The sequence below is a fragment of the Acinonyx jubatus genome, chromosome E1, assembly GCF_027475565.1.
Source record: "Acinonyx jubatus isolate Ajub_Pintada_27869175 chromosome E1, VMU_Ajub_asm_v1.0, whole genome shotgun sequence".
NCBI lineage: Eukaryota > Metazoa > Chordata > Mammalia > Carnivora > Felidae > Acinonyx > Acinonyx jubatus.
The window spans coordinates 994576-1004373 of record NC_069397.1 but is presented as its reverse complement, the minus strand read 5'-3'; the positions used below and the strand labels follow the sequence as shown (position 1 = coordinate 1004373).

The 9798-nt window shown below is 69.4% G+C and overlaps 1 protein-coding gene across 5 annotated transcripts in view; it reads left to right on the top strand.

Moving 5' to 3' along the window:
- Window positions 1-986: 986 nt before the first annotated feature.
- The window catches only part of WSCD1 (WSC domain containing 1), a 30971-nt gene continuing 22159 nt past the window's right edge, over window positions 987-9798 (top strand). For 2 of the 5 annotated variants that reach the window (XM_027047791.2, XM_053211455.1), the window contains exons 1-2: window positions 2025-2142; window positions 8789-9449. In XM_027047791.2, coding sequence (XP_026903592.1) covers window positions 9023-9449 — 427 coding nt within the window. In that variant the 5' untranslated portion in view covers window positions 2025-2142; window positions 8789-9022. Of the gene's footprint in view, window positions 1113-2024; window positions 2143-2371; window positions 2605-2960; window positions 3008-8788; window positions 9450-9798 lie in introns of those variants that run through there. The other 3 variants (XM_053211458.1, XM_053211456.1, XM_053211457.1) reach the window with 3 other exon arrangements.

The following is a 9798-nucleotide window of genomic DNA, read 5'->3' as shown; positions in this document are numbered from 1 at the left end:
CCGTGGTATTAGGGTACCCTCCGAGACACGGGCTGAGATGACGTGCAGATAGGTGTTGAACAGTCCCGGCGATACAGATGTGACAGTTGCGAGGCAGAGCTGGACAGGGGGTTGGGAGCGGCTCCCCCACCAAGCCTAGTCCAAGTGGCCCCCTCATGTCCTCTGATCTGTCACCACTGCCACAGAGAAGGACCTCATCCCGGCCCTGAAACGCTCCCGGCCACCCGCACCCCTTACAGGTGACCCAAGCCGCGTAGCCCACGCCTTCTCAACCACTTCCTGGATCCCACCACCCTCTTCCCTTCTCCGCATCCCTCCAGAGTCAGCAGGTGCTCCTGTCTCCCACACACAGGCGGTGCGCATCCCTGGAGGGCTTTGCACAGCAGGAGCGGTGTGGCATCGGGCACGGAAATGGCACAGACGCCCAGCAGGCGTTTTCCTTCTCTTTCCCGAGGCAGCTCTCCCCCCGGCCGCAGCCACGTCACTTCTTCGCTAAGCTCCCCTGGGCTTCGCTCGCTGTGGGCCTCGGACACTCGTCCCCCTTTGGGCCCCGGGCGCTTCCTCTGTAAAGTGGCCGCGGGAAGGCAGCCCCTGACTCACTGTGAGATTCCAGGGACGTAACGGGCAGGAGGGAGCCTGGGGCGGCGTCACCAGCAGGACACGGGCGCAGTCACGCGCACGCGGTAAGGGAGACGCACAGGGCTGTTCCGCAAAGCCAGGAATGCCGGGGAGGCACAGGATGCGTCTGTCACCCCTGCCACCCTCGCCCGGTGTCCCCAGGGCTCCAGAGGGGGCCGACTCTCTTCTGACTCCGGGGCTTGGCCTGCTAGCTGTGTGACCTTGAGCAAGCCCCCTTCCCTTCTGGTTGCCACCTGGCTGACCGCCATGAAGCGGGGCTCCCACTGGGCCCCGGCCGGGCCAAGCCTTATTCCCCTGCACCTGTTGAAAACAGGCTCCTGGGAGCCTCGCCACGCAGCTCTGCCCCTAGCGGTCATCAGAGGCACGACGCTCCCTCTCAGGAAGCCGGGTTAGAGCCGCACCACCAGAGCCCTACCAGCCGCACCGCCTGTGCGGGTCCTCAGCCTCCTGGAGCATCTGGGCGGCAGCCCCGGGTGAGGACGGGACCCGCCCACAGGGGTGGCCCCGTGGCTGGGGGACTGTGGGGAGCAGGGGCAGGGGGACGCTTGGAGGGGAAACGCTCAGGGTTGGACCCAGCCCCGTTTCACGAGGGGGATTGTGGATAGCAGTGTGGAGGCACACCTGTCCGCCTCCGAGCGTGCGTGCGTGCGTGTGTGCCTGTGGGTGGCCCAGTGTGACCACACGGGAGTGCGCCCGTCAGCTGACCCCGGGTGTGTGGCCCTGCTTCCGTGGGGCACCCTGTCAGGGCGTGGGTCAGTCCCGGGGGTCGTGCCCTGAGTGTGCGGGGGGCGGTGGGGGGGATGGTGTCCGTGTGTTCGCCCGCTCCTGGGCTGGCGGTTGTGTGCGCGGCTGTCCCCGCCTGTCGTGTGCACGAGGGCGTCCGCGGCCAGATGTGCGTGGGACGGTGGCCCCGCGTGTGTCTGTGCGACCCTGTGTGTGTGCCTGCCACGGCGTCCCGGGCTGTCTGCGAGCGAGCGGGACAGAGCCCGGTGTGTGTGCGCACACGCGCGCGTGAGAAAGCGTGGCTGTCGGCGTGGCCCGGGGCCGGGATTCAGTGTCTGCACCAGACGGTGCGTCTGTCCCTGTGTGTCTGCGACCGAGTGAGCGTGGCAGCCCGGCGGAGCGTGTGCGCGCGTGCCCCGCCCGCCTGCCCGCTCCCTCCCGCGGGCCCCCGCCCCCAGCACGACCCCTCCCACGCGGCGGGCCGAGCGGGCGCCTCTAGGACCCGGCGGCGGCCGGCCGCTGTCCCCGGGCCGCGCGAGTGAGCATGTGCAGAGCCCGCCCGCCGCCCGCCCGCGCCGCCCGGTCGCCCGCAGCCCCGGAGCCTGGTGGCGGTGCCCTGTGCCCGGAGGGGGGGGGGGGGGCGCGTAGGGCCGCTCGCGGCAGGGGGGGGGGGAGGGTGGGGGCGCCGGGGCTCCGGGCGCTGCGGGGCCGCGGGGCTCGGTGCCCGGGAGCGGGCGCGTGGCCGCGGGAGCGGGCGCCCCAGCCGGCCGCGATCGCGGGGTGAGTGAGTCCTGTCTCCGGGGCGCCCCGCCGGGACCCGCAGCGGGACCCCCAACGGGACCCCCCGCGCGGGCGGGGGCGGGCGCGCTCCTTCCCAGCCGCCCGCGAACAAGTTTGTGTAGACGCGGCCGGAGCGCGGCGGGGGTGCACCTGCTCCGGGCGGCGGGCCGGGGAGGGGGGTGTGGGTGCGCGCGCGGGGGCAGCGCTCGGGAGGGGCCCCCGGGGGCGGGCAGGGCAGCTTTGGACGCGGCGTCCCCTCCTGGAATCCTCGGCGACCGTCAGTGTCCGCGGAGGGAGGGAGAGGCGGATCCGGCCGGGCAGGGGGCGAGCGCGGGGTTCGGGGTGCGCGCTGCCTCTGGCAGGAGCCGCTCACTCACCCAGAGAGCGAGGCTTCCGGTCAGCGGAGGGCTCTGCCCGCCGTCTCTGGGTGAACTTGAACAGAGGCAGAGGCAAAGGCGAAACGTAGGTATTCGCGGATCTTGTCCGGAAAATTACCCCAAGTAGTGGAGGGAGCCGAGCACCTCCCCAGGTGTGGACGCAGCTGCACTGGGGGCTGCTCACTGCGTTCTTCTTTTAAGTCTGGAGCCTCAGGGTGGCCCCGCCGGTGGTCTGGTGCCCGGGGTGGCGCGTGCTGCCTCGCCCCCCACCCCCCGCCCCCGCCCCGGCCCCAGGGGGTAGGGGGTGGTGCAGAGGGACTCCTGTCCTTGTCTGAGCAGGGGCACGCTGGACACCGGGGTTTGGGCTTCCACGGCCCCGCGCCCTTCCGGGGCTGCTGCGAAGATGGACAGACTGGGAACTCTGCTGTACTTTTCTGACAGATGCAGAGGCTGTCACCCTCCTGTCGCTGGAACCGGGAGGGTCCCAGGTCGGGCTCCGGAGATGGGCCTTTTGTTTTCTCCTCTGAATTGCCTGGGAGGCCCCGGGCAAGGGAAGGGAGTGAGGCCGTGGGGAGGGAGGCAGGAGGGAAGAGCCGGCCCCTTCCTGATGGTTGCAAACTGCAGGAGAGGAGGCAAAGGGGAGGTTCCCCAAGTGTGCCCCTCACCCCCCCATACCCTCGGCTGGGGCCTCAGAAGCCCTTTGGGGAAGGTGCCCAGTGGCCACCAGAGCCCCTGTAAGCTGCAGCAGAGTGACTGTCTCCCAGGCGCTCCCCAAAGGAAGCTTGGCGAGTGGCTGGGGGTGGGGGGCTGACCCGGCAGCCCCCCCTTCCCCAGGAGAAGCCCCCGCCCACGGCCGCGTGCCCCCATCCCCAGCATGAGTATTTCCCAGCTCCCTGCAAGCTTGGTCTGGGGGTGAGGGGCTCCCCCTTTTCGGCGGCTGCTGGAGCCCTGTGGGGTGTGTCCTGTGGCCTGCAGCCCATCCGCCGGAAGGGAAAAGAAGCCTGGTTAGGCAGAAGGCCAGACCCCATCCCTGCCCTCCTGTGTGCCCAGGCAGGCGGGGGTGCTTGTCCCGGCCGCCAGTCTCCGGCCAGGTCAGTTCAGGCCCAGCCCCGGGGAGGGAGTCACAGGGGCGGCTCCCCCTGCCTGGAGCCCAGGACCGGGTCCTGCCTGAGCAGGCACTCTTGGGAAGGGCCGGTTCCCCTGTAGACACTCGCGGCTCGTGCTCCTGTCTGGCTCAGACCCCGGTCGGCCACGGGGAGGCCGCCGCACAATGATCGGAAGTGTGCTGCTTGCGGAGACTGTGCTTGGCGAGAACCGCCTGCTGTGTGGACGTGTGATGTGGATGGAAGAGTAGGCTGGATTCATTTTGTGAGCTACTGACGCGGGCACACCTGTTGGCTGCTAGGGCCCCTTCCTTCTCCTGGGCTTCTCTTGCTGCTGGAGACAGACCCTCGGGGACCTGAGCCCTTCCCAGAGGGCGGCTGTCTTGGCCTGAGGGGGCCCGGAGGGTGCTGAGGACAGGGGCGCCCAGGCACCCGCCCCGGAAGCCCCCATCCCAGCGCCCGCAGGAGCCAGAGGGGCGAGGCTGAGACTGCCCAGATTTATCCGAATCGCCCAAGGGGCTTGAATAACCCTCAAGGGTTCGCCATCAGGTGGGAGAAACAGAGGAACAAAACAGGGATCTATGAAAGAGGGGGCCCAGCGACAGACCAGAGAGGTGGTGATGGGCTGTTTCCAGAGGGTTCCACTCCTGAGTAGGGGACGGACGCGCCCCTCTCCCCTGAGCCCTGGAGGGTCGCGGGGGGGGCACCGATTCCTGGGGGTCTGCCCTGTGTTCCACTCGGAGGTGCCCGCGGGGGGCTCACGGGCTGGGAGGGAGAGTGGGCAGAGCGGCTCGGAGCGCTGACTCCAGGCGGGACACGTCAGCCGGGGTCAGCTCACAGAGCGTCCCGTCCCGCCGTCGAGCTCCGCCTCAGGGAGCATCGGACCTGAACCTTGATGGCCACAAAGCATGCGCGAGCCGTACGAGAAAGGGCACGGGGGCCGGGGGCACTGTGCTTGGGACACGGCCTTCTGGAAGGACCCTTGAGAGGAAGGGGCTGGCAGACTGGGGGTCAGACCGAGAGGCCTGGGCTTCGCCGTCCGAGTCCTGGGGACACGTTGGAGGCTGCAGCATTACTGTTTCCTTCTTTAGAAAGATCACTTTTCTTAGGCTTGGCCTTTGCGAGAAGGGGAGTATCCAGACAATGTGCACGGAGCTGAGCAGGGCGGAGGCCTGCAGGGGTGAGAAAAGACAGAGGAGGGCTAATCCAGAGCCTTGAGCCCAGCTGGAGGCTCATGTGGACCTGAGGACCCCTCCCCACTGTGCCGGCCGCGGGTCCTGGAGTCTGGGACTCAGCTGCTGGGACCCCACCGCCCGTCTCTCATCGGGAGGGCGACGTGCTGGGCTGCTCCTTTGTCTTTAAGGCTCTCACCCGACTGGGAGCACGTGGCTCTGAGCCCAGAGGGTCCCCGTCCTCACTGCCCTGGCCACAGGTGCGGAGATGCTTCTGGGGGCCTCTGGAGTCTCCCTCCTCACCTGCCACCGCCTGTCCTGTCTGGCCGGGGAGGGGACGGAGGCAGTCACGTGACTGAACCCCGGCAGCCAGGAGTCAGGCCCGGCCTCTCCGAGGGCTTTGTGCAGCCCCCAGGTCCCACGGGCTGCCCTTCTCTCCCCACTGCCACCGTCACCTGCCCAGTCCCCGGACCCCTCAGCCTAGCTGAGAGGCAGGAGCCTGTGTCCTACTCCTGGTCCCACCTGCAGGCCGGGCACCTGCTGTGCCCTGGGGCCCAGCCAGCAGCAAAGTAACAGGAGAGGGCTCGGGTGTTCCCGTCCCCACTGCGCTAGGCCCCAGCTCCCTCCCGAGACCCCCCAGAAGACCCTTTGCCCCGACTCCCTCCGTCCTGAGTGGGGCGACCCTCCCCCAGGCCCTGCCTGCCCTTCTCCGGGCTGATGTCCAGCCCCGTCCCCCCGAAGCACTTTGCTGGATTCCGAGATGGGAGGGGCCCCATGGGAAGAGCAGAGTGGACGGAGGAGGGGCCCGGGGGGCGGAACGCTGACCCCCACGGCGACATCAGGGGTGTGTGCCGGGGGCGGGGGGCACACCATGCACGGCACCGTCTCGCCGAGCCTGGACCTGGCTTGTTTTTAAAGAGGTGCTGGTGAGGGCGCCCTGAGCTCCTTTCCAGAATAGTCCTGCCCGGTGTGGGGCTGGAGCCGGCATGGGCGGGCTAGCCCTGGTGTCTGACCGCGGGGCCTTGGCGGCTGTGGCTCTCAAATGGGGACAAGCGTGGCGCCCGCGGGGAGGGAGGGGGCGTGCGGAGTAGCCGGGATGGGGCAGGTGAGGAGCACGGCCCCGGGGGGTGGGGAGCACTAGAAACGAGCAGGCGCTGGCAGCGTGGGGTGGGCTCCCGGCCGTGCAGACAGGCCATGGTGGGTGTGCCCCCAGGGGCTGGCAGGTCCCGCCCACCTCGAGGCTTGGCGGGAGCCCCTTGTGCAGTGGCTGTAGGTCACCCAGCCACCCCCAGGCCGCGCTCACCTGCGGTCACTCCAGAGACGTTTTCCATCCCCAAGCTGCTGGCTGTGTGCTGGGATCTAGGGGTGTGGCCGGGGCCCTGCCTGGAGGGGCCACCAGCCTGGGGGACAGGCGATGGGGTAGGGGTCAATGGCAAGTGTGACACTGGCGGTCCAGGGCAGGGGACGAGTTTCTCACGCTCAGGGCATGCCAGCCCCCGCCCCGCCCGAGGCAGGCATTCTGGGCCCGGAACCAGCTGCGCGATTTTCAAGGTCCGGGGTGGCCACTGCTTTATAGGACCCTGAGAGTGGCTGTCCCCACCTTCACGCCCAGGCCCCCTCCGCAGACCGGGAGGCCCCTCTGGGACGGGATGGCCCTGGGGGCGACTTTGGGAGTCCTTGGGGAAGCCGGGTGTGGTCATTCGAATCCTGACTGATGGGCCCTGACGGCACCCCGGCCACCACTCGCTTCCTGTGGCCAGTTTCCAAGTCCTGCGCCCGGCACGGCGCGGGACCCACCACACACCGTGGTTCCCGACCCCGAACTGCTGACCCGCCTGCCCTCCGCCCCGGCTCTCCGAGCCTCTCCTTTCCACGGCAAGGCCTCCCTTCTCCCCGTTTATTTTCGCCGACAGAACCCCAGTCTTGTGACCGGAAGCCCTTTGTGAGCAGACCTGGGAACCCCCTTCCTAGAATTACAACGTGGACGGGCCAGCAGGCCGCCCTCGCGTCCCTGTGCTTGAAGGAGCCGGGCTGCTCTGTGTCCCTGTGCTTTTCTGACTTCAGGCCCCACAGGATCAGGTTCCTGGTGTTGGGATGTGCCTGCCACCGTATCCGCTCAGTCACCTTACAAAGTGTACTCAGAACAAGGGTCTCGGGGCACCTGCGCTGCCCAGGCCTCGTGCGGGCACCAGAATTATAGGAATGGGCAGGCTTAGGGGGCGGCCCCGGGCCCAGAGTTGTTCACGGCCCAGCTGTCCCAGGTGCTGACTGCTGGGGTCAGGGGTCGGCACCAGTGTGTGTGTGGTGGCGGGGTGGGGGTGGGGGTAGTCAGGGAGAGCTTCCTGGAGGAAGAGACACCGGGCTGAGCCTTGGCGGACACGCAGGGATTCGCTGGGCCGAGAGGGTGGAAGAGACACAGGAGGCAGTGGAGGCACAGGAGGTGCCGAGGAGGACTGCTCAGGTGCCTCCCGGATCTCGGTGCGGGCGTGTGTGCGTGCTCGCACGCACGTGTGACGGGAAGCCGAAGGAAGGGGCTTGGCAAGAGACGAGGCCAGATGGGGGCTTGTGTGCCACGCTGAGGAGCTTGGAGTTTATCCCAGAAGCCACGGGCAGCTACGGAAAGGGGTTTTGAGCAGGGGAGCACCGTGATCAGATTTGTGCATTAGGAGGATCACCCTGGCGGCCTCGCAGAGGGCGGATTGGAGGGCCGAGGCTGGAGGCAGGGAGATCAGGCAGGATTTCTTGGGATTTTCTCTGTGGTTTTACAAGTCTGACGAGGCTGGCCGGGGCGGGCCTGGCGTGCACCAGCTTAACGAGAAAATAAAAGGTCTGGAGGCCCAGCCGAAATGGCTTCCCGGCTCAGAGTTTAAATCTACTCTCTGCTGCTGATTATCGAGACCACCCCACCCCCCGCCCGAGCCTCGGGGGTCCCTGCACCCTCGGAGGCTCAGGTCGTGGAGGCTGGGGGTTGAATTGCAAAGGGTGGTGCCGGTCTGGCCGCCCCGGGAACGCCAGCCCACAAGAGCCCAAACATTGTCTTTCCACGCACACCAGGCTGGCTGTTCCCTGCGCACAGAGTGGTCATTGAGGGGCTATGGGGCCTGGCGGGGGTCCCGGGCCACGTTAGTCACGCTGCTGGGAGCTTTTCTTCCCGGGACAAGACTGTCCTTGTGTTCAGGGGCACCCGGGAGCAGCCGCCCGGCTCCCGGCAGCTGCAGAGGCCCCCGCCGGCCCCTCGCAGCGCACTTCAGAGGCACCGCCGACGGGGGCCCGAGCCCAGTGTGAGCGCGGAGGCCCGGGGCAGCGAGGGGCGGCCCTGAAGGCCGCTCCGGGCGCCCTGCTGCCTTCCCGCCAGGTGCCCCAGGCTCCGTAGCAGGTGCACGGCCCCACCCCCTCTCTTGTGCTGAAGCCTCTGCAGACGCAGTTCCCAGAACACAGCTTGCCGTCCCCGTGCCCACCCGGGAGGGACTCGGCAGGTCGTACACATATATCGAGCGCCTGCTGGGTACTCCCGCCCTGGGCCGGGTGCCCTTGTGCGTGCTGGCGTCGATCGCTGGCTGGGCCGTCCGCGGTACAGGCTCTGAAACGCGCCGTTCCAAAGCTGGGCTCCTCGGTTCGCCAGCTGTGTGTGTTTGCCTCCTTTTGCGTCACCTGGAAAGTGGGGCTGCGACCGTGTCCACCCGGCTGGTCAGTTGCCCCGAGGGTTAAATGAGATGATACGCCAGGAGGGTTCGGTGCGGAGCCGCCTCTGAGCCCTTCCTTCACCGCTGCCCCAGTGGAGGGCCTCACGCCCGCTTTGTGCGCAGGGAGGCCGGGGCCTAACGGACCGGGCCGGTGTCGCTCCGCGGCCGGCGGCCGGGCGGGGACCGAGCCCCCCGTCCGTCGGGTGCTCCTTCAGCAACGCCGGGCCCTGGGGCGGAGGGGCTCCCGGCCCTGGCGCAGGGGCCACGGTGGGCCCTTCGTCGGTGTCAGCGCGCGCTCTCTGCTCTTCCAGATCCCGGAGCTCGGCGATGGCGAGGCCGGCGACCCTGGGGCAGAGGCCGCAGCCGTGGGGCCCCGTGGCCGGAGCCGCGTGACCGAGTCGTCAGAGCACCTGCCGGAAGCGGGCCGGGAGCGCGGCGGGCGTCAGGATGTGGGCATGAGGCCTCTGGAGACCCCGGGCTCCCCCCCGGCCGGGCGCTAGGAGCCGTGCCCGGGGCCCCGGCCGGGAGCCCTGCCGCCCAGGGGCATGGCCAAACCCTCCTTCCGGCTCCAGAAGCTGCTTCGCCGCACGCGGTTCCTGCTCTTCTTTCTGTCGGCCGCCTACCTGATGACGGGCAGCCTGCTGCTGCTGCAGCGGGCACGTGTGGCCCTCCCGCCCGGGCCCCGGGCCCCCGGCCCCCTGCAGGCCCTCCCCGTGGCCGCCGTGGCGCTGGGCGTCGGCCTGCTGGACAGCCGGGCGCTGCGGGCCCCGCGCGTCAGCCCGGACCTGCCGCTCAGCGTGGACGTGCCGCGGGGGCCCCCGGCCCAGGCCCGGCCCGGCCCCCGCTGGCTCCGGACCCGGAACCCGGAGCTGCGCCAGCCGCGGCGAGGCTGGTTCCACCACTTTGTGGGCGACCCCCAGGGGCCGCCCGCCCTGCGCCCCGAGGCCCCCGGGCCAGCCATCGGGGGACGAGGTAGGTGCCTGGGCCCGGTTGCCCTTCGCGTGGGCGGGGCGGCGGGGGAGGGGTGCTGGGGGGGGGGGCCGCTCAATGGTCAGGCCCTGGGGCTGCCTGGGTGGGGGAGGCCCGCGGGCAGGGGAGACACTATACGGAGGACCGCGGCACAGTTGCCGGGGTCATTGCCCGCGTTTGCGTTCCCCGTGGCCGTGGCCTGCCTGGGATGTGGCCCCAGGACACCGGCAGGAAGTGGGGACGAGGCAGGGAAGAGAAGGTGGCCAGGGAAGGGACTTGGAGGGGGCGGCTGGGGGGGAACGAGGGCCTGGGAGTCTGGCTTTGTTCTCAGGAGGTGAGACGGTCCAGGGAA